This window comes from Thyridium curvatum, assembly GCF_004353045.1.
Source record: "Thyridium curvatum strain D216 chromosome Unknown NODE_2_length_892811_cov_85.036431, whole genome shotgun sequence".
Taxonomy (NCBI): domain Eukaryota; kingdom Fungi; phylum Ascomycota; class Sordariomycetes; order Thyridiales; family Thyridiaceae; genus Thyridium; species Thyridium curvatum.
The window spans coordinates 739,378-761,259 of NW_022156757.1; the positions used below are offsets into that span (position 1 = coordinate 739,378).

The 21,882-nt window shown below is 55.3% G+C and overlaps 9 protein-coding genes across 9 annotated transcripts; 5 read left to right on the forward strand and 4 right to left on the reverse strand.

Annotated features, from left to right (window-relative positions):
* Positions 1–289: 289 nt before the first annotated feature.
* On the forward strand, positions 290–3,093 carry E0L32_000623 (uncharacterized protein; the record flags this gene model as incomplete). Its single annotated transcript, XM_031140846.1, has 2 exons — positions 290–589; positions 646–3,093. The coding sequence occupies 2 exons, from the start codon at positions 290–292 to the stop codon at positions 3,091–3,093; spliced, it is 2,748 nt and encodes a 915-aa protein (XP_030995940.1).
* A 181-nt stretch (positions 3,094–3,274) lies between these two features.
* E0L32_000624 (uncharacterized protein) lies at positions 3,275–8,063 on the reverse strand (the record flags this gene model as incomplete). The annotated part of the gene is made up of 5 exons (XM_031140857.1): positions 3,275–3,362; positions 3,422–3,801; positions 4,424–4,489; positions 4,552–7,610; positions 7,718–8,063. The coding sequence occupies 5 exons, from the start codon at positions 8,061–8,063 to the stop codon at positions 3,275–3,277; spliced, it is 3,939 nt and encodes a 1,312-aa protein (XP_030995941.1).
* Positions 8,064–9,606: 1,543 nt separating this feature from the next.
* Positions 9,607–10,731, forward strand: E0L32_000625 (uncharacterized protein; the record flags this gene model as incomplete). Its single annotated transcript, XM_031140868.1, has 2 exons — positions 9,607–9,854; positions 9,924–10,731. The coding sequence occupies 2 exons, from the start codon at positions 9,607–9,609 to the stop codon at positions 10,729–10,731; spliced, it is 1,056 nt and encodes a 351-aa protein (XP_030995942.1).
* Positions 10,732–10,823: 92 nt separating this feature from the next.
* E0L32_000626 (uncharacterized protein) lies at positions 10,824–12,017 on the reverse strand (the record flags this gene model as incomplete). The annotated part of the gene is made up of 1 exon (XM_031140879.1): positions 10,824–12,017. One exon carries the CDS (start codon positions 12,015–12,017, stop codon positions 10,824–10,826), a length of 1,194 nt encoding a protein of 397 aa, XP_030995943.1.
* Positions 12,018–12,313: 296 nt separating this feature from the next.
* On the forward strand, positions 12,314–14,653 carry E0L32_000627 (uncharacterized protein; the record flags this gene model as incomplete). Its single annotated transcript, XM_031140890.1, has 1 exon — positions 12,314–14,653. One exon carries the CDS (start codon positions 12,314–12,316, stop codon positions 14,651–14,653), a length of 2,340 nt encoding a protein of 779 aa, XP_030995944.1.
* Positions 14,654–14,909: 256 nt separating this feature from the next.
* E0L32_000628 (uncharacterized protein) lies at positions 14,910–15,995 on the reverse strand (the record flags this gene model as incomplete). The annotated part of the gene is made up of 1 exon (XM_031140902.1): positions 14,910–15,995. One exon carries the CDS (start codon positions 15,993–15,995, stop codon positions 14,910–14,912), a length of 1,086 nt encoding a protein of 361 aa, XP_030995945.1.
* Positions 15,996–16,574: 579 nt separating this feature from the next.
* On the forward strand, positions 16,575–19,116 carry E0L32_000629 (uncharacterized protein; the record flags this gene model as incomplete). Its single annotated transcript, XM_031140913.1, has 7 exons — positions 16,575–16,625; positions 16,683–16,901; positions 16,967–17,040; positions 17,108–17,336; positions 17,411–17,550; positions 17,609–17,882; positions 17,938–19,116. 7 exons carry the CDS (start codon positions 16,575–16,577, stop codon positions 19,114–19,116), a joined length of 2,166 nt encoding a protein of 721 aa, XP_030995946.1.
* Positions 19,117–19,606: 490 nt separating this feature from the next.
* Positions 19,607–20,341, forward strand: E0L32_000630 (uncharacterized protein; the record flags this gene model as incomplete). Its single annotated transcript, XM_031140924.1, has 1 exon — positions 19,607–20,341. The coding sequence occupies one exon, from the start codon at positions 19,607–19,609 to the stop codon at positions 20,339–20,341; it is 735 nt and encodes a 244-aa protein (XP_030995947.1).
* A 366-nt stretch (positions 20,342–20,707) lies between these two features.
* Positions 20,708–21,575, reverse strand: E0L32_000631 (uncharacterized protein; the record flags this gene model as incomplete). Its single annotated transcript, XM_031140935.1, has 3 exons — positions 20,708–21,025; positions 21,097–21,401; positions 21,470–21,575. The coding sequence occupies 3 exons, from the start codon at positions 21,573–21,575 to the stop codon at positions 20,708–20,710; spliced, it is 729 nt and encodes a 242-aa protein (XP_030995948.1).
* Between the last annotated feature and the right edge of the window lie 307 nt (positions 21,576–21,882).

Below are 21,882 nucleotides of genomic sequence, written 5' to 3' on the forward strand. Positions count from 1 at the left end.
CCAGTGAGATGGATGTCCGCCTCGACAGATGCACCTGTCCGAGCTTCGTTGATGATATTAATCGCCGTCGTGTCTTTAGGTTCAGGTACCGACCTACCTACCATAGCTAAGAAATGTACCTAATTATGCCAGGACGTTGACCACCTGCACTTAATGCGGGACTCGCGATAAGATAACAACCAAAAAAAATCCAACGATAAGCAACCCCATCTTCACATTCTCAGAGCCTAAAAAAAAGTCGCCCAGGTTCTCGATATACATTTTTCTCGGCCAAAGACCAGCTTACAACATGGCCGGGTCGCAATTGAAGAGGCTGAAAGCCTCTCTACGGGAACAAGGTATTATCGGCCCTCAGCAGTCAAAGAAACAGAAGAAGAAGAATGCGCAAGATGCCCAGGCGCGCAATGACAAGCGAGTCCAGCGGACCGCCGCCCTCGAGGGCATCCGCGAGCAGTTCAACCCTTTCCAGTTCAAGATGAACGCCCGTGGTCCCAAGTTCGAAGTTACTCGGGATAGACCACAGACAAAGGAGGCCGCTCGGGGCATTAAAGGACGGCCCGGCGTGGCCAACTCTGTTGCAGAAGAACGGGTAAGTTTTACTTTGGGCGATGATCCTGCGAATTTTATGCTGACCCAGAGAAACAGCGCCGTCAAACTCTACTGGTCGATATGCAGCGGCGGAACAAAGTCGGTGGTATCATCGATCGCCGTTTCGGCGAGGACGACCCGACAATGACACCCGAGGAGAGGGCGCTCGAACGATTCGCCCGGGAGAAGCAGCGAAGCCACAAGAAGAGCTCCATGTTTGACCTAGAAGATGACGAGCCCAGCTTTGGTCTCACTCACATGGGTAAATCCCTGACCTTCGACGAGGACGACGCTATGCGGGACGACTTTGACGAGAAAGACCTACCTTTCGACGAGGAAGACTTTGCGGGCATGGATCGCAAGCGCCTTAAGCGACTGAGAGGAGAAGACGACGCGGATGATGACGAAGCAGGAGAACAGGTGCCCGAGCGGAAGAAGAGCAAACAAGAGGTCATGAAGGAGGTTATCGCCAAGTCGAAGCTGCACAAGTACGAACGCCAGGCTGCAAAGGAGGAGGACGAGGACCTCCGAGCAGAGCTGGACAAGGAGCTTCCTGATCTGCAAGCTCTTCTCTTTGCAAGGAGAAGCAAGCAGCAGGGCCTCGCGACAGCGAACGGGGAGGCCGGCAAGGCTACAGCGATTGGCGGCGTTGACAAAGACGAGTTTGAGAAAGCATATGATACCCGTGTCAGGCAGATGATACAAGACCGAAGGGCGGCACCGACGGAAAGAACAAAGACTGAAGAGGAGAAGGCTGAAGAAGAATCGAAGCGCCTGAAAGAGCTGGAGGAGAAGCGGATGAAGCGGATGCGCGGAGAGGAGGTCAGCGATGAAGAGGAGGAAGAAGAGGACGAAGAAGAGGAGCAGTCCGAGGAGGGTGGTGCCAGTGACGAGGAGGCTGAAGCCGATGAGTTCGGCCTGGGCAAGGGTATCAAGCTCCGCCCTACAGCAACCGAACTTGGCTTCGAGGACGAGGATGATTTTATCATCGATGATGATCTCGTCGCGAGCGGCTCAGAGATCGACGTGGATGAAGATGACCTTTCCAGCGACAACGACGAATCCGAATCTGATGGGGTTGAAGATGACGAGGAAGATGAGTTTACGAAAGGTCTTCTCACCGAGCAAGAGAGCAAGGACCCTATGTTCAGCGAGGTTGTCAAGACGAATGGAGACGCCAAAGACGATGATGATGGAGTCCCTTATACCTTCCCCTGCCCTCAGTCTCATGATGAGCTGCTTGATGTCCTCAAGCCGATACCCAGCAGTAAGCTCATTGTGGTAATCCAGAGGATACGCGCTCTCCATCACCCCAAGCTGGACAGTGGAAACAAGGAGAAGTTGGGACGTTTTGCTCGAGTGCTTGTTGAGCACATCGCCTACCTCGGCAACCACTACGGCCAAAGCACATCTCCTGCCCTCGAAGGCCTCATCCGCCACGTCCACTCTCTGACCAAGATGTTCCCCGTCGAAGTCGCCAAGCAGTTCCGTGAGCACATCAGCGAGATGGAGTCCGAGCGGCCCCTGGCCCTCGAGGCTGGGGACCTCGTTCTGTTCACAGCGATCAGCACGATCTTCCCAACCTCTGATCATTTTCATCAGGTTGTCACGCCTGCCATGTTGGCGATGGCGAGGTTTCTCGGACAAAAGATACCCAAGACACTGTCCGATTACGCCACAGGTGCATATATCTCCCTCCTCTTCATCCAGTATCAGCAGTTGTCGAAGCGGTACGTGCCGGAGGTGATGAACTTTAGCATCAACACTCTTTGCGCTCTCGCCCCTGTTGAGGTGAAGGATTCTCCCGGGTTCGTCCCCATCCATCGACCGAACTCGGAGACTCGAGCGAAGAGTGCGCAAAAAATTCAGGTCCGCAAGTTGAAACTCAGTGACTGCACAGGCTCTGAGTCCGCGAGCCCAAAAGAGGATGAAAGCCTCAAGATTGCGATCCTCTGCACGACCACCGCCCTGCTCGTCGCCGCTGCCGAGATCTGGAGCGGCAAGCCGGCGTTTTTCGAGACCTTTGACCCCGCCCTCAAGGCGCTCAAGCACCTCGGCAGCAAGGCCTGCAAGGCGCAGCTGCCCGCCGCCCTGAGCCAGGAGCTCGAGCGCGCCGCCGCCACGCTCGAGCGCATGCAGCAGGTGGCGCGCCTCTCGCGGCGCCCGCTGGAGCTGCACCACCACAAGCCGCTGGCCATCAAGACGTACGTGCCCAAGTTCGAGGAGACCTTCGACCCCAACAAGCACTACGACCCGAACCGCGAGCGCGCCGAGGCGGCCAAGCTCAAGGCCGAGCACAAGAAGGAGCGCAAGGCGGCGATGCGCGAGCTGCGCAAGGACGCGCACTTTATGGCGCGCGAGACGCTGCGCGTCAAGAAGGCCAAGGACGAGGCGTACGAGAAGAAGTACAAGCGCCTCGTGGCCGAGATCCAGGGCGAGGAGGGCCGCGAGGCCAACGCCTACGAGCGCGAGAGGCAGGCGAGGAAGAGGTCGAGGAACAAGTAGACCGACGGGGCGACTCCTTGCCGTTGGGAGTGGGGGTTGGTAGAGGGGGAGGGTGGGTGGTGGCGATGCACACTGGCGTTTCTGGGGCCTTGCTCCGTTGTGAAGCATGGGCAAATAAAAAGGATTTACTGCCGAAATTATACCTTTGTCGTTCTGGTCAGATCTCCTCGTGCTGCTGTTGTCAACCGTGGTCGAAGCCATCTCTTGTGAGTTCCAATGCAAGTTCTATGTTGTCCACATTTACTGCTAGTAGATAGATGATTATTTCACTACGAGATAGGTAGTCACAGCTATCTTTACCTCTAAACTTAGGCAGTGAGATACTCACATTATAACCGCCTCAGATAATGGGAGAACAACATTGCTCAAGAGACAGGTTGCCTCTGGCATAGAGGCCGGTGAACGCAGGGCCGTGCGGGCCGCTGACATTGCAGGCAAAGCTTGAGGAAACGCACCGAGAGAGGACCTGCTCGATTGAAGCTTGAACCTGTTTCCTGCGGGCTTCTTGGGCTTGGGTGGTGGTGGAGGCGACATGACGGAGGGGATTCCTCGATCAGTGCTGGAGGTAAAGCTGCCAGGGCTACGAGCAGTAGGGGCAAAGGACCTGTTTCCAGAAGCAGCCGCGGCACAGCCCTTGAAGTTCAGTGTCAGACATGGTGTCTGTCTGACACACTCAACCCTCCATATGGTTGGCTTTTGCTCGTTCAACTAATGGGCGGTTAGTATGGCTCGAAGCTCTGTCTCATCATCACTCACTTGTCTGGTTCTCACACTCTTATATTCACAAAGGAACCCTTTGTAAACGTGGAAGCTTCTTCAACATTAGTCAGTGGGATAATCAACATTTTAGGGAGTAAAGACCTTGTGGAAGCTATTTCATCCCCTTCAATATTAGGCAGTGGGATAACCCAACATTCTAAGAGTCAAGATCTTTCATTTTTCCTGAGGAGTTGTAAGGTATAGAACTAGAAAACTCCAGGGCAGAAGCTCTTGAAAGCTCGCCTTGGACAACCAATGTTGTCGTGCAGCAGCCCACTGATATCAACCAGGCAGGGTTTTCCTCCATCGTCCATCACGAGGCCAAAACAAGTAGAGAAACTCTCAGATGAACGGAAAGAAACGACGCAAGAAAATGAAAAAGAACAACACCCCAGCAAAATAGAACTCCGTTGGTCAAAGATCCATGAAACCCTAAAAACAAGAGACACCAAGTTTCTCCAGCTTTTTGAAGATTTGCTCATCTTCCTTTATAAATGGTTGCGGATATATCTATGGGGGAAATATTTGTTTACAACGGCTTGCCGCCGAGGAAGTCGGACCACCGACGGACCTCAGTGGGGATACCCTCCTTGCGCGGCAGCTTCTCGCTCATGCACTGGGCAAAGAGCATGGCGGTCTGTGCAGGCACCAAGTGTTAGTGAACCACGTCTTTAGGTCAGGCATTGGTACCAGACTCACCTGCGGCTCCATGAACAACGGGACGCCAAAGTCGACGGCGTTGCGGCGCATAACGTAATCGACATCCATGATGGTCTTGCCACGGGCCTGGGCCAGGTTGAAGACGCCCTTGATGTCATACTTCTTGAAGACCTCGCGGAGAGCACGCTTGTCCTCCTTGGGGAACTCAATGACCTCCACATTGATGTTGTCCTTGGCAGTCGACTCGAGGAACTCCTTGACCTCCTTGTCGGCAGCGAAGAGCTTGTAGCCCATGGGCGACAGATAGTCGACAATCGTGGTGAGCCAGGGCTTGGACAGCTCGCCGCCGAAGAGGATACCCTCACCGGGCTCAGGAACGCGGAAGTTCATGGCGGACTGAAGGGAGGTCCAGTAGGCCTCGACGAGGTCTTTTCCGAAACAGGCCATCTCACCAGTACTGGCCATCTCGACACCAAGGAAGGGGTCGGCACCAGCAAGTCGAGTCCAGGAGAACTGGGGTACCTTCGTGGCAAGGTAGTCGCGCTTGACCTTCATCAGGTCCATGGGCTCAGGGACGTCCTTACCAACAAGAGCCTTGGTAGCGATATCAATGAAGTTGGTACCCAGAACCTTGCTCACGAAGGGGAAAGAACGAGAGGCACGGAGGTTGCACTCAATAACCTTGAGCGCAGGAAGGTGCCCCTCGGGATCGTCCGCCTTGATGATTTGCATGTTGAAGGGGCCAGTGATCTTCCACGCCTTGGCAACCTTCTCAGCAATCTCCTTGACGCGCTCCATAGTGACCTCGTCAAGGTTGGCTGGGGGAAGCACCAGAGTGGCATCACCAGAGTGGACGCCAGCTTGCTCGACGTGCTCACTGACAGCATGGACAATGAGCTTGCCCTGGGAAGCGACACCATCCACATCGATTTCTTGAGCTCCCTTGATGAACTTGGTGATAACGACTGGGTGGTCGGGTGAGACGTCTGCGGCAGCCTCAAGCTTGTCCTTGAGTTCATCTCGGCTGCGAATGACCGTCATGGCAGCGCCAGACAGGACATAGGAAGGTCGGACCAGGACAGGGTAGCCAACTTCCTCTGCGAACTTCTCGGCCTCCGCAACAGAGGTTAGCTCCTTCCACGCAGGTTGGTCGACACCGATGCTGTCAAGAATTTCGGAGAATTTTTGACGATCCTCAGCCTTATCGATATCGCGGGGGTCAGTGCCGAGGACGTTCAGGCCGCCAGTCTCCTGAAGTCGAAGGGCAATGTTCTGGGGCAATTGCCCGCCGACAGACACAACAACGCCCGACGCAGACTCCAACTCCGCGATATCGGTCACACGTTCATAACTCAACTCCTCAAAGTAGAGCCTATCGGCAGTGTCGAAATCTGTGCTATAGGTCTCTGGGTTGTAGTTGATCATAATCGTTTTCTCTCCGAGTTGGCGAAGGGCAGCCGTGGCACCGACAGCACACCAATCGAACTCGACGGAGCTACCAATCCGGTAGACACCACTGCCCAGGATGATCTTTCCGTTATCGTTGAACTCAACGTCATGAGTCGAGGCATTGTAGGTGGTGTAGAGGTAGTTGGTATCGGCAGGGAACTCGGCAGCCAGGGTATCGATCTTCTTCACCCAGGGTCGGATGCCAAAGTCGAGACGAGCAGCACGGACCTTATCTTCAGTGCTGCCGACGGCCATGGCGATCTGCCTATCAGAGAAACCCAGCTTCTTGGCCTTGAGGATGTGATCCTTCTTGAGACCTTGGAGGCTGCCCACATGCTGGAGCTCACGGGTGCAGTCGACAATGTTCTGCAGCTTGTACAGGAACCACTTGTCGATCTTGGTCAGCTCATGAACCTTCTCGACCGAGTAGTTCTCGTGGAGCATGGCCTGTCCAACGGCGAGCCATCGGCGGTCGGTAGGGTTCTGAAGCTCGAAGTCGAGGTCGGCGAACTTGTCGCCTTGGAAGCCAACAAACTTGGGGTCGACCTGGCGGATGGCCTTCTGGAACGACTCCTCAAATGTTCGGCCGATAGCCATAACCTCACCAACAGACTTCATAGCACTACCAATGTCGCGCTTGACATGCTGGAACTTGGAAAGATCCCATCGAGGAATCTTGGTGACAATGTAGTCCAAAGAAGGCTCGAAGTTAGCCGTAGTGGTCTTGGTAACGGCGTTGGGGAGCTCAGGCAGGCTGTGTCCGAGACCAATCTTGGCAGCCGTGTAAGCCAGGGGGTATCCAGTAGCCTTGGATGCCAAAGCGGACGATCGCGAAAGACGAGCGTTGACCTCGATGACACGGTAGTCAAGTCCATCCGGCTGCAGAGCATACTGAACATTGCACTCTCCAACGACACCTAGATGCCGAACGATCTTGATAGCTGCAGACCGGAGCATGTGGTACTCTTCGTCACTCAGAGTCTGACTGGGTGCGACAACGATCGAGTCACCGGTATGGATACCAAGAGGGTCGAAGTTCTCCATGTTGCAGACAGTGATGCAGTTGTTGTTGGCATCACGGACGACCTCGTACTCGACCTCCTTCCAGCCCTTGAGGGACTTCTCGACCAGAATTTGCGGCGAGAGGGTCAGCGACCGAGCGGACATATTCCTCAGCTCCTCCTCGTTGTTGGCAAAACCGGAACCGAGACCACCCAAAGCATAGGCGGCACGAACGATGATAGGGTAGCCAATCTTCTTGGCAGCGTCGAGCGCTTCATCAACAGTGCTGACAGCAATGGACTTGGCAATAGGGATGTTGATCTCGTCGAGTGCCTTTGCGAAAAGGTCACGGTCCTCACTGACTTCGAGAGTGCGGACGCTGGTACCCAAGACACGGACACCGTACTTCTCGAAAAGACCCATCCGCTGCATCTGAACACCGAGGTTCAGGGCGGTCTGGCCACCGAAAGACAGGAAGATACCATCGGGACGCTCCTTCTCGATAACGTAGGTGACATACTCAGGGGTGACGGGGAGGTAGTAGACCTCGTCGGCGAGGCTGTGGTTCGTCTGGATAGTAGCAATGTTGGGGTTGATAAGGACAGAGGCGACACCAGCCTCCTTGAGAGCCTTGAGAGCTTGCGATCCTATTGATTTCGAGAGATTCTATCAGCATGGTTGTTTGTGGTACAGGACGTGTGACTCATTGCGAGCTTCACCGCATCCTCGGTCCGGAGGTTTAAGGGGCACCAACCCGAGTAATCGAACTCTCCGGCTTGACCAATGGCAAGACCACCACTTCCAATAACCAGGACCTTCTTGACGTCGACGTGCTCATGGGGCTTTATGACTCCACTGTCGAGGTAGGCCTTCGCATCGGGAGCAGGCTGGGCAGCTGCAGTGCTCGCCCTGATAGCAGTCCGAGTGAACGAACGCTTCTGGGTGTACCTCTGATTCCTGATCTGGGTCTGAGCTTGCGCGAATGCGTTCAGACCTCCCAAGGTGAACGTCCTGGCCGAGGCGGACGTGGGAATGGGGACTCGTCGACCATGTCGGAGCAGAGCAGGAGCTCTGCCGGCAAGGCCCACGGTCGACGGCATGATATCGAGGTGCTGTCTGTGAAGGGAGAGGCGCAAAGAGGCTGTATTCCTTGGCTTCGGGATGGAGGAACGCAGCCTTTGCCTCAGCGCAAGCCAATTGGCAAAGATTGAAAGGTCAATTGGCGGTATCGAGTTGTTGAGGTTGTTAGTCACCGGAGCAGGGCGAGCACAAGGGTAGAAGAATATTTTGGCGGGGTCCCGATAAGATATCGCAGCTTTTGCACTCCCCGGTGCAATTTTTTTCTCTCCTGGTCCAGATTGGTCAAGCTTCCAGGATTTCACGCATACTCCGTAGTGGTGGATTGGCCTGAAGCCGGGTTGGGTTAGCGAGGTGTAGGGGCCGTTCTTAGCGCGCTCCCACTGTCGTCACTCTCCAGCTGTAGCTGCTCAAGCCAATACGTGCGGGCAATCTCGTGAGTGCTTTCCTTTCCTGGAGCTGAAGAAAACCGCCTAACGGGCCATTGAAGTCGGCCAAAGACTTTATTTTTTGAGGCTGATAGGATGGTCCAAAAGGAACACAACAAAGAAGCTTGATCGTTCTAACAGCCTACCTGTTTCTGGCCGTTTGTTCATGGTTGGTAAAGGTGCTGGAGGCTCGAGTTCCCCCAAGATAACCCCGTTCCAGCTGATTGGATCCTCTCAACGTTTTCCCCTTGAAGACCAGCGAGACCGGATGAAGCTAAAAACCACACCGCCGCGCCGACTCATACCAAAAGAGACAAAGACCTGAATTAGCACAAATTGTGCGAATTCAAGGGGAAATGCTGGGATGGACAGAAGATGAAATTGAAGAACAGAAAAACAGGAAGAGAAGATTAGAAAGAAAAAGAAAACCGGCATCATCCATGGGATGGATTATCCCACTACCTAAAGAACGATTCCAGTGGAATTGCCCGAGATGGTCTCTGAATCGACCCGGTGATCACCAGGTAAGGCCAGTTACACACAAAGACAAGGCGGGTGAGCCGTCCCTCTGGTAGTTCAATGGTGTGTTACAGTAACAACATAGTGAAGGGCCGCGAAAATGTTCAATGGCTTGAGTGGAATATAGACATTTGAGAGCATTAAAGTAATGTTCGATGCAGGAATAACACATTTCAAAGCTTCCCTGATTTTAGACAGATCGATCAATTCTTACGAGGGTCTGCAAGGTAGGTATGGAATTCTTGACCTCTGCTCAATGTGGATGGGGAGCATGGGGACGTGTGCAGCGGAAAGTCAAAGTAAGCACCAGGCATGACACATCCCTGTCATCGAGCCGCCCGCCTGGCTTGGAGCTCCACGCAATTACAGAGGGTACCTGACAAACCACAATGCAACACCGCATGCAGCCGACCTCCATCATCAGACAGTCCCAGCGCCGCCGAACCTCGAGCCACCTTTCCCTCCCAAAGAAGCCTGTCCGATTGTATATTGCCTGTGCCATCCACAGGACTACCACGAGGGCGGCAGTCACTCATGATGTGCAGGACGTAAAGCGACCGCGCCGACTATTCGAACCGAGACGCCTGTTCGGAGCACCACCCCTCGATGCAGCAGAGCTATGAACGATGATCCTATCCCGAGCGCCGCCGCCGCCTCGGGCAGTGAGCCCACCCACAACGACAGACCCGACGGTACCGCTGAGAATGCACCCGAAGGCAGCCGTTCCGGTGGTTCTCGCAAGCGATCGAGGTCGGCGGCGCGCAGGGCAAAGGCCGGCCTGGCCAAGAAGCTCGAGTTCACCACACATCTCATGACCAGCCTGGACATGGTTGTCTTCGCAGAGCTCTGTGCCTTGTACTATCTAGAGTAAGTCCATTTCAAAGGCATTTGTCCGAGACGTGGTCTGAGTCGCTGACGAGTGCGCGCGTCGTGTAGCTGCTCCTTCTTTCGTTTACTAATCCGCATGGGCACGCATTCCATGTTCCTGAGCCCCAAGTCCGAAGAATACCTAGCATTGGTCCCGGCGCACCGTCCCCATGTCTTTGCTGTCTTCGGCCCAAACGCCATCTGCATGCTGTTGCACATCTTCTCGTCTCTTCCCACAGCGAGCGAAGCGATGCACGGATATCTACATGGGGGTGTCATAATCGACTTTGTCGGCCAGAAGGCCCCCACGTCGAGGCTGGGCTTGCTCCTTCTCGACCTTGTCATACTAGCGATACAGTGTTTTATGTTGGCGGTGCACGCAGAGCGACAGAGGCTGAGGAAAATTGTCCTACCCTTGAGAGCTACGCAAGGGAGCTCGGCAGAGACCAGTGCCGCCCCTGCGGCGGAGACGGCTACGGTGCCGGTAGCACCCAGCCAGGATCACGACTCGGAGGAACGCGGGGTGTTAAGCAACGAGGCTGCCACTGTGGACGAAACCAATGATGTCGAGCTGAGGCAGCTCGATGGTCAGGGATCGCAAGTAGCGGCGGAAGAGGACGGGGAGAGCAGCCGCCTCATAGCTGAGTCGTCGAGGCGGCGACTCCCAGAGCTGATGGATACCTTGCGGTCTGGAAACGCGATTCTCAACGACTTTCACGTCATCCAAGCTATTAGGACCGCCGGCAATGACTACCAGGGCGCGGCGGCTTACTCTCTCCAGACATTGGGCTATACGGCCACATTAGCCAGGCTGGCTGCGGAACGTCGAGCCCGGTTGGAGATCCGCCGACGAAGGCAGCAGCAGCAGCAGACGTAGTGCAATATGATTTCTCAGCGCATTCACACGAGACCCGAATGTCACAGATATGGGTGCTGTTTGACGGTTCTATTGGGTATCATTTCAAAGATTCACGCCACCTTGCGGCCAACATTACCAACGCCTGAGCCCTTGACTGAGACGAGCACATCCGCGCCCTCGTCATCTTCCGCCTCTCGTAGACCCCAACTACTGGCCCCAAACGTCTTGAGGTCCCTGGCTAGGCCGACCACCTCCTCTGTGCCTATGACAGCTTTACTCAACCGTAACCGACCAACATCTTCTGAACCCATCGCCATCAATGTCAATACAGTCTTCGCAGCCGCCCAGCTTACACAGCCACCTTGGTCAATTGCTTCCAGTAGCTGGTAGGCACACCTCGTACCAAGATCCTCTGGTAAGACACCACCCTCGGAGGGAGCAACAACATCCGCAGAATAGATGACACCAGGAACACTGGATTCAGCCACGAGGCTCATCCCGAAACCTATGCCGACATTATTCCTCGCATCATCGCGGCCAGGCGGTGCCTCCGCAATCTTGATGTCGCTCGATAATGCATTCAGGACGCCTCGAGCGGCGTGGATCATGCGCTTGTTGTTCGAAGCTGAGACACCACTGCAGTATGCGACTCCGCCTATCTTCTTCACCCTTCCCGAGCTGCGGTTCATGTGCAGCGTCTTCGGCAGGCGGACTTGGCTGGCGAACCGGAGCTCAACGATGCCATTGCCCTTCCTGTCGCCGCGGCCGGGGCACGATCGCTGCTTGATGGACAAGTCTATTCGTGCAGGTGGAATGCCGAAGAGACCGTAGAGAGGGAGGATCGCCAGTCGGAAAGAATCGATTGACATGTCTCCGCTCTCGGTCGCGGAAGTGATGACACCAGGCCCGGAAAAGCGGACATTCATGTGTGCTTTTGAAAACGGTGCCAATAACGCCAGAGGAATGAGGAAGTAGGAGATGCCGCGAGTGCAATTGGAGGGGATGTTGTGCTCGATGATGTCGCCCTCGACCGCGCCGGCGCCGGCAATCGCACCGGTGATGAGGCCGGGATGGTACGTTATCGTCGTACCGGTGTATGAAATCTGGAAGGAGCTACCGTTTGTGACGGCCTCGAGCAGCCGGAGGAAGGAGATCTCATGCGGGGCAAGACCGGGCGCAGTGGGCGAAGAACTGCGGATGCCCGAGATGTGGATAGGTCGGCCGGTCAGTGTTGACAGCACAAGGCGTTGCGCGAAGGCCTTGTGGCCTGTGAACCGTAAGAACGCCGGGTTGGGGTTCGACATCTTGACGTTTTGAATCCTGCGGTCGAGAGATTCTGCCAGAGAGCTGTATCGTCCCAGATAAATCCTGTCGCCAGTACGGGTCCATTGGAGGAATGAATTTATTCTGCCCGGGCGGTCAACATATTTTTTTCTAGCATGCGCTTATCGTGCCCGGCCCACATCGATAACGCGCGGCGATAAGCCAAATTTCTTAGTACGTTCAGGAGCACCGATAGTGAAGGTGACGATTTTCCATACAGGCAACCTTACGCAGACTGTCGTGATGGTCCTAAGAACGAATCTTCCTGCAGTTCCCCATGCCTCCTAAAATACCTCTAGCCGAGCTGGGGACTCGGAACAACTTTATATGTCGATCTTGTTTGGGGCAGCTTCAGAAACCCCAAGCCCAATCATGGCAGCCCCGGTCATTCTTTACATCAGCTGTCGCGACAGCTCGAAAACAGTCTCCGAGAACTAAGGCGGCACCGGCTAAAGCCCCAGTTGAAGATGAGTCGGCAACTGTTCGATTCTTTCAGCAAGATGAGAGTGGAAAGCTGCGGCAGTTCAGGGATCAGGAGGATTTCTCGAAAGCTATGAACCACGATGTCGAACTGCAACTTCAAGAATTGGAGGGAAAGCTGAAGGAGGCAGGTCGCCTGATGAAGATGATCCAGGGCAACGGCGCAAAGTCCCAGACGGAGAGACTCAAGAGACAATACCGCAGGCATATGGAACAGCTAAAAGATGCCGACGACTTTAGCGTCTCGAAGCTCACGCCCGTCAAGACCACGAACCTGACCCCGACCCAGACAAAACACGTAGACAAATTGAACACACTACTACGGCGCGCGGACAAGGAATACAACAGGGGCGAGATCAAATCGAGGACGATAGCAGCAGCTTGGAACGCATATGCCCTGGCTCGAGTAGGACTCGCGAAATCATGGGACAACGTACCCGCGGACGTTTGGGAGTCCATGTGGAACATCTTTGCGGCGGATCTTGAAGACAACAACAATCGAATGGCCCATATATACATCCTCTCCAAGGATATGAACGCAGCTCGAATCCCATTGGGCGACCCCCAGCAGCTGTTGACGATCGAGGCCATGTTTGTTGAGGGCTGGGAGAAGGAGGCGATAGAAAATTGGAAGAGGGCATCTTCTGTTCTTGGTGCCAAAGCGGAGACGTTGAATGAGTACTGGGAGTTGGGCATCCGGATGTGCTCGTTGAATGGAGATCTGGACCGAGCAGAGCGAGCGTTCAAAGCCTTGAGCGCTGCTTCGTCAGACTTCAATCCGCGCATCCTTGTACCATTCATCAGGGCCTGCGCCTCGAGAGATGTCAACCATGAGAGGGGATGGGAAGCTTATCGTCGGCTCCGAGATCTCCTGGGCGACTCAATGGCTATCGAGGATTACGACGAGGTTATATCGTGCTTCCTCTCTTCGAGCCAGACAGACTATGCGCTTCACGTGTTCGTGGACATGATGTTCTCAGGGGCTATCGACGTCCATGGCAAGACCAAGCTTCCCTCAGCTGTCAGCAACCAGTTTTTCCTTGGGAAGTGGCTGAAGCGGCTGATCGGGGCTGGGGATCTTGACGGCGCTCAGAAGGTCCTGCAATTCATGCAGAGCAAGGGCATTATGGCGGCATCAGTCCAGGTCAATGGTCTCATTGGTGCGTGGCTGAGGTCCGGCACGGCAGAGAATCAGGAAAAGGCAGACGACCTGGCTTGGGCAATGATCCGCTCTCGCCATGTCTTTGTTGAGCTACGGCAGCGCGAGGCCGCGCTCGAGTGGCCTCTGCGATTATGGCAGAGCGGCAAGGTGAAGGAGAACGTTGCAGGCCTGGTTTTCGTCCCCAGGGCTACACTCGAAACCTTCTCTCTGATGGCCGAAAACTATCGGAGCCGAGGGCTGCATGGCCGGCTGGAGCAGCTATGGGTTGCGTTCAAGGAGGCCGACATCTCGACTGATGCCTTCATGATGAACCAGCTGCTCGAGTCGTACGTGCAGAACGGGAAAGGGCCGGACGCGTTGCAGATGTATCGCACCATGACCCGGGATCACGACCTTTTGCCCGACCACTACACGTTCTTGACGCTTTACAAATCGCTGCCTATCAACCGAATGCTGTGGCTGTCGGTGTCAGAGGAGCAGAAGGAGGCCGATGCTGTCGTATGCCGCGAGCTCTTCCGGGACATGGTGGGCTCTTTCTGGGTGTTTGAAGATGACAATGCCCATGAGCAGCTCGCGCGGCTCATTCTCCACTCTTTCCGCAAGGTTGAGGATTATGTTGGCTTCATTGTGGCATTCAGAACGCTCAGGGAGCTGTTCAAGTTCGCTCCGACGGATGTGCTCACCGTCGAGATGGTGGCGGAGACGCCGGATCTGCACAGGGACACGCCCCGCACTCGCAAGAGGATCGTAGAGGCTACGATGAAGATTCAGTCGATGCTGGCTGCTCAGCCGATGGCGGGGGCGGAGGACCTCGAGAACATCACGCCTGAACGGAAAAGAGACGAGCTGGCAGCTGTCATCGAGCAGTACTATAGAAGCAAGATACCCGCGACGGAGGACGAGTTCGAGGAGATGTATGATGCGGCCGCTCAGGACCTGGGCGTGTACGATACCTTGACGCCGAGCGGTACATAATCAATGTAGATCAGTGTATTTATAAATAGAGACTCGGCTCTGATGACTATCATAGCAAGTATATGATACTAAGATTTATTTTTAATCTTGAAAGTGTATTCTGGCACCTCTAGCCTCGGATCTCGAGGGACCAAACCCATACATACACGCATTGCACGAGGAAACAAAGTTGCGGCAAGCCTGCTGTACAATGACTCTTGAACATATCAAGAGGCATACGGGGTATCTTGTGGGTTCTATCCTGGTTCTATTGTCTCTAGTCGTGATCGTCCTCTGTAAGACCTGGACATCCCTCCATCGTCTCATCCGGATATGTGAACTTGCACCAGAAGCAGTAATGAAACTCCTTCCTCATGAACTCGACCAGCCTCTGCAGCTTTTCGTCCGGCTCAAGCGTATTGAACTCGTCTAACTCTGGGTCTTCTTCATCGAGGTCCTCGGCGGTAGCGTAGACGACAGTCTTGGACGTGCCCATGGCTACTTTGTCATCCTCGTCGTCCAGGTCGTCCTCATACGTAGGAAGCCGCGAAAGGCTCTGTTCCAGGTCGTACCGCATCCTCCGGTCGCGCTCAGCCTCTTCGCGTGCTCGCACCAGTCCTCTCCACAGGACATTGATCGACTTGAGTGGGCGAGAAGACATCCCACCCTTCGTCTTCTTTTGGCGCTTCCTCCTATCCTGTGCCTCATCGCCGCTGACTTCATCATCGCTCCGCTCCGTCTCTCTCCCATCCTCACCCCGCTCCTTCTGCTCGGCCATGCCCTCCGCCACCTTCTGCGCGGCGTGTACCTGCCTCTCCTTCCTCGCCGCGTCCCGCTCCCTCGCGACCCGATCCCGGAACTCGGCGGGGTCCAGGTCCTCGATGCGCATCTTCTTCTTCCGCCTCTCGGCCTCCTCGAGCGCCTCCTCGCCGACCTCCTCGCGGAACTTGCGCCGCCGCTCCTCCTCGGCGCCCACGCCGCCCCGGTCCTCCTTGACCGCCAGCCGCAGGGGCTCCGCGCGCGCGTCGGCGTTGCCCGGCGCGCCCAGCGCGGAGCCGGGCGCGAACCCCATGCGCGCCATCATGGCCAGCCCCTTGGACTTGGTGGCCTGCGGCGCGGAGAGCAGGCTGCGCGACAGGGCGGACTCGCGGCGCGCGGCCTCGTCGGCGGCCAGCTCGGCCTTGGACTTGGGCCGGGAGCGCGCCTCGGCCTCGCGGCGCTCGCGCTGGCGGCGCTGCAGCGAGGTCTCGGGCTTCTTGGCGGAGCCGCCGTCGTCGCCAAAGGTCATGGTCATGTAGTCGTCTTCCTCGTCGTCTGCGCCCGCAGCTGATGCGCCGCCAGGCGGGTTTTTCGTGGCGCTCATGTTGTTGCGCCTTGCTCTGGGCAGTCTGGGGGTTGGAGTAAAGGGAGACTGTTTTCAATCCGGCTGGGTAAACGCAAGGGAAAAGTGGAGGGTTTCGCTATGACTCGGTGTAGATGCAGTTTTCTTTTTTTTCTTCAGATTCTTGATGGGGCTTGAACGTTCAAGTGAAGCTCCAAGTAGTTCATACGAAGTTGTGGTGCAAGTAACAACATTTACTCCACATCACATCACAGAGTGAGAGAAAGCTCTGGTAGCAAGCAGGGGAAAGCACATATATCAATACAAAGAAATCAAAGTTACTTTGACAAATCTTTATTGCTAATAAGCACTTAATATAATATCTGGGTAAGTAAAAATCTTCAAGGCTGTCAGTATTGCACCTTGACTCGAGAGCGAGAATGAAGGAAGTTACCATACCATCTCTTTGATGAGTGTGAAATTGGTGGCTCGTGCATCGATCCCTGTTAACCCTGCAATCGCGCCTGCGCCAACGCTTAACGCGTCCTCCCTTTTCACACTCAATCAGTTTCTAAGACTGGACACAGAGTACCTAGGTAAGGATCATATAAGAAACCAAAAATGGCCATCGCAGAAGGAGAAGCCATGGGTTTTGAAGAAGACGATCATCAGGTAAGTCATTGTTTCTCGGCACACCTGTTTCGCTTCTCAATGACTGACGGACACCAGGCCGCCTACATCTTCAACCCCATAGAAGATGCCGAGCATGGCTCGCGGCCATCTAAAAGGCGGAGGGTATCTGGCACAGCGGAACCTGCCGGCACGACCCCCGATGATGTCTCCTCGGGCTTCGAACCCTTATTCAAAGGTGCCGAGAAAGCAGAGTGTGTGCGCCGACGCAAGGAGCTGTTCGAGACTTCGTGGGCCCCTATTGAAGATCGCATCCAGGTACGGAGAAGGCGCCCCGTCCGGGGTCCGGTTCGTCAGAATATTGCTCACACATCACCACACAGCGAGTTTTGAGAGAGGCGAATCAGAGCACGCTAGAGGAGGTCAGCGCTTTCGTCCGCCATACAGTCGACCAGACGTGAGTCCATGCACTGGCCCTGTTGACCCGACGCCCAACCTGTGCTGATTTGTACCATTCATGATAGCGAGAAGATTCCAACAGCCTTCATAGTTGCGGGGCCCAATGTTGCTTCTCAAAGTCTGCTGTTTGAGCAGCTCTCGGAGACGCTGCACGACGTTTGCCAAGGCCGATTCGTCCGCATCCGCTCCGTCGAGGCACCTAACCTCAAGGGCACGCTGAAGAAGATCATCAGGGATGCCACGAGGAGGACATCAATCGACGATGATGATGCCGAAGTTATGGTCGGCCAAGACGTTAGTCTTCAGTAATCCATTATGATACTGTGTTCTGTGGGCACAATCGGGTCTAACGCTGACGACCGGAACAGGGTAGGAAATTCTTAGACTACGACCTGGAGGCTTTGCACGCCTTTGTCAAATCGAACCCTTTACGGAGGGTCATTGTTACCTTCGAGGACAGTGAGGCTTTCGACAGTGGGCTACTCTCGGACCTTATAACCCTCTTCAAGTGAGCCAAGCCCTGTTCCTCCGCCTTACAAGTCAGACTTATTCATCGTGCTGTCTAGTTCTTGGCGTGGCCGTATTCAGTGGACGCTGCTATTTGGGGTAGCAACATCGGTAGAGCTGTTCCAGGCACGGCTCCTCAAGTCAACATGTCGCCACCTTTACGGAGGCCAGTTCGATGTAGTCCAGACAGCAGCCATCCTCGACAGCATCGTCAAGAGGGCTGTCGCTGCTGTGGATACGAGTCTTAGTGTCGGCCCCTCCCTTCTCGGATCTTTGGTTGAGAGACAAAGCGACCACGTTGCAGGGCTGCCCGTCTTTGTCGGTTCGCTCAAGGTGTGCCTTCCCGCCTTTGTCTACTCTCTCACAGCACGAACTAACAATAACTTAGTATGCTTATATGTGCCACTTCTACGCGAATCCTTTGAGTGTATTTACCACTGAAGAAGGGGCCGTCGGGCGGGGTTCTATTCAGCCGGAGCATCTGGAATCTGTCCGTTCATTGCCGTCCTTTCGCCGGCGGGTGGAAGCACTAGTCGATGCCCAAGACACCAAGACTGCCCGGTTGCTATTAGACGACGATGAATACCTTGCCGAGCAGATACAGGGATCTGTCCAAGATCGAAAAGCCTGGCTCAGTAAAGTCGCGCGGTGCCTCCACTTGCTATACGCCGCCGACATCTGGTCGGAAGGCTTTGCAAAACATTATATCGATGCCCTGTCTGACGGGATTGACCTCTCTGCTGAAGGTTCAATTCTTGCTGACCCTGTGCGGCGAATGGGGCCTGATGAAGTCCTGACCATGATCCAGCAAGTTCTCGAGGCCTACCGGAACGGTGACCCGGACTTGGCCCTAGGCGCCGAGGATAAAGAATCAGCGCTGGGGAGGTCACTACACGACATAGAGCAAGCGGTCAAAGCATTACAGGACAAAGCAGGCGCGAGCGGAGCTCAGCTGCGCAGCAAATACAGCGCGCACAGCAAGGTCCTCCGCACGACCGTCATCGCACAAAAGGTGCAGCTCAGCCGTGACACGTCGGCGCTGACTCAGGAGGACAAAGAGTTCACTGCCCTCGTAGACCGCCTGACGGATTGTCTGTCTAAGGAGTTGTCTTGCGAGGGCGCAGAAAGCGTCTTTCTCCACGAGCTCTGGCTCTACGACTCCAAGCTGCCGCACCGGGACGTCTTTGCGCCGCGCCCGGGCTCCGTGTTCCAGCGTGCTTTGACGCGACCGCACGACTACCTTGCCTGCTCGTGCTGCGCCGGCAAGGGACAAGTGCTGGCGGCCACGGAGCCGGCCACGGCCGTGCTATATCGACTGTACCTGGAGACGGGCTCGCTCGTCAACGTGGCGGATCTATGGACTGCGTTTTACGGAGTCGTCGGCAAGGACGATGCTGACGGGGATGAGGACGCTGAAAAGGACGACGGTGGCGAGGATGATGACCGCTACGACGAGAGGACGGCGCTGGTTCTCTTTTACCGTGCACTGGCCGAACTGAAAGCCATGGGATATGTCAAGGCAAGCAGGAAGAAGGCCGACCATGTTGCGAAGCTCAAGTGGCTGTGACGGAGATGTTGATTGTGGTCGTCGCGAGATTGACATGTCGAATGGCCTGGCTTTGTTGTGTCAGTCGAAACAATGCAACAGAAGAGTGACTGGCTGTCACAGCGCGTTTGGTGAATCCCTTACCGCTTCCATCCCAAAAATAGAGTTGGTGAACAAAGAAGTCACTCACTCTTTCTGTCTTTGCCGCCCGTTGACTTGTTTCATAGGCGATCTGGGAACAAAGTCAGCATGATATTATATATTCTACACCTTGCTCTCCGTAAATTTGTCTCCCAATTTGACATGAAGTTGTCTATCAGAACATTGTCTACCGTGGCTTGGAGGTGCTACCGGTGTACGCCGATCACCAGCTCTCATTTCCTCATGTAGCCTTTCTTTACATCATTCCGTTTATACCAGAAGAGGGCATTCTCAATCCCGGATTGCGGACAGCAAGCGGCAATAGCAAAGAAAGTACACCCAGTAGCGGAGCACCTCTCGTCGAGAGCAAATGACCAAGAAGATGTCTCGACGCCAGTCCAATCGCCACCACCCTTACCAATCTAAATCGAGCACATCGTCCTCGGCCCCTTCCTCACCCGTCTCTCCCACGCTGTCCGACGTGCCCTCCTGCTGGTCAGGCACAACCCTCGCCCCAGACACCGATGGCGAGGAGGACCCCCAACAGCACTGGGGAGACGAATTCCACTATCCTACGCAGCAGCAGCGGTACTACGGGCGGCCCGGCCGCTCGCCCGCCTTCGCCGCCAAGCTCCGCCAGATGGCCGGCGCCCTGATGCCCCTCGTGCAGGTCACGACGGGCCTCGTGTGCCCCGAGTTCCCCCGGACGCTGCTGCACTACTGGCTGCTCACGGGGCCGCAGCTCGACGAGCTCGCGCGCTTCTACCACCAGAGCGGCGAGCGCGGCCGCCGGTCCGACATGGCGGCGCTGTATCCCTGCCCCGTGGCGTGGGCGGCGGACCTACCGCTCGAGGAGAAGAGGCGGCGCATGGGCTACTTTATCGGGCTCAAGGTCGATCGGCGGCCGTACGTCGGGTCGCCTCGTTGGCAGCGGCAGGAGGAGGAGTGGGAGGAGGTTGGGAAGGAAGGAGACGGGGGTGAGTTCATGGATGTAGACCCCCGCGTGCCGACGGAGGACGAGATCCTGGAGAATGTCAGGAGGGCTCGGTTGGCCGAGGAGGCGAGCGAGGAGGCGCTGAGGAGGAAACTGGGGTATTATTCTTGACTTTGTTTTGTTTCTGTCTGGGCATTCCTTTCTTTTCTCTCTTTCTTGCCTTCCTTCTTCTTCACTTGTTACGTTAGGAGGAGAGAAGCAAGAAGAGAGGATATAAACAGGAGCAGCGACGCATCCCTTTTGGCGAGCGATGATAATATTTGGTATAGCATTCAATCAAGGAGAGCGTTCCCTCTTTCTACGCTTTTCATGCCATAATATGAGTCCATAACGCCGTGCATCCACAGAATGCAATATGGTATCGCTATCGCCTGGTCTCTCCTGAGAAGTAGCGAATACTAGTTATACACCGGCCATTCTTGCTGCCTAGCCATGGCTCCTCGCCATTCTCCGTCTCCTGCCAGATCCGGGAGACCTCTATTTCTTGCCCTTCTTCTTCTTGGATGCGGATGATGGGGTGGTTGCAGGAGTGCTGGACTCGACTAGGACTGCCTCGTCGTCGCTGCCCACTGTCGCTGCCTTTCCGGAAGAGGCAGTATTCTTGGCTGACTCGTCCTCGTCGAGCTCCTTCATGAAGTCTTGCGAGATGCTGGCGCGGCGCTTCTCCCACCACTCCTTCTCGGCGTCGGCTTGGGCCTGGATCTCGTCGAGCCGTGTGCGCAACATGGCATTGGCGGCGATCTCGTTGGCAGACTGGAAGATGGTCTGGCCCCAGTTGGGTGCAAGCGCATTGGCCTGAGTGGGACGATCAGCATTGGTCAAAGGACGTCAATCAAAATTGGGAACTTGGGAACTTGGGGGCATACCTCCATAACGACGTCCCTCAGCTCAGCCTCCATCTCCTGTTCAGCACGAGTGAAGCGCTGGAACAGATCATCGCCGACACTCCCTCGTTGTAGCAGCGATGCGCATGCCTGTTTTCCAGTCCGAATTTGAACGAGGCGGTGAATATCCTCTACAGCGCGGCGGAGAAGTGCTGCGCGCAGGACGCTATCGGGAACCTTGGGCGTCTTTTCGGAACTGCCCTCCTCGGGCTCGAGGTGCAGCAGGGACAGATAGACATTTCGTTGGAGGTGCGGAGGGAACCAGGGAGCGAGGTTAGCGCTCTGGGCTGTAGAAAGAAATACGGTGTTAGCATACACAACGAAACGAGCGTGCGACTGTGATGCTGCGACATACCAGCCTTCCGTTGCCTGTAGACCGTAGAGAAGGTTACGAACGTGCCGCCGAGGACGAGGACATAAGCCAAGGGAAGGATAAGACCCTTCCAGTCTACTTCAAACATTGTATATTAAGGAGTGTGGTTTGCCAGGCGGAGATTGTGTGTCAAGGAATTGTCGCTGGGACTGCCACGATATCTCCAAAAAGGCAAAAGAGGTCTGTGGAGGACAAGTATGTGTGGTCTGGCGTTTTGTCGATCTTGCCGTGGTCCATTACTTTGAGCTTAAGTGCTTAGTGGGCGGTTTGAAGATGACAGCTTTACCACCTGCCCTGGCTGTTTGCGGGTTTGAGGTGTCAATGTGGCAGGTACCTTCGCTAAGGAAAAACTGCTGAGTGGTACTTTCGAAGGGGGCCAATCAGCTGTGCAGCGC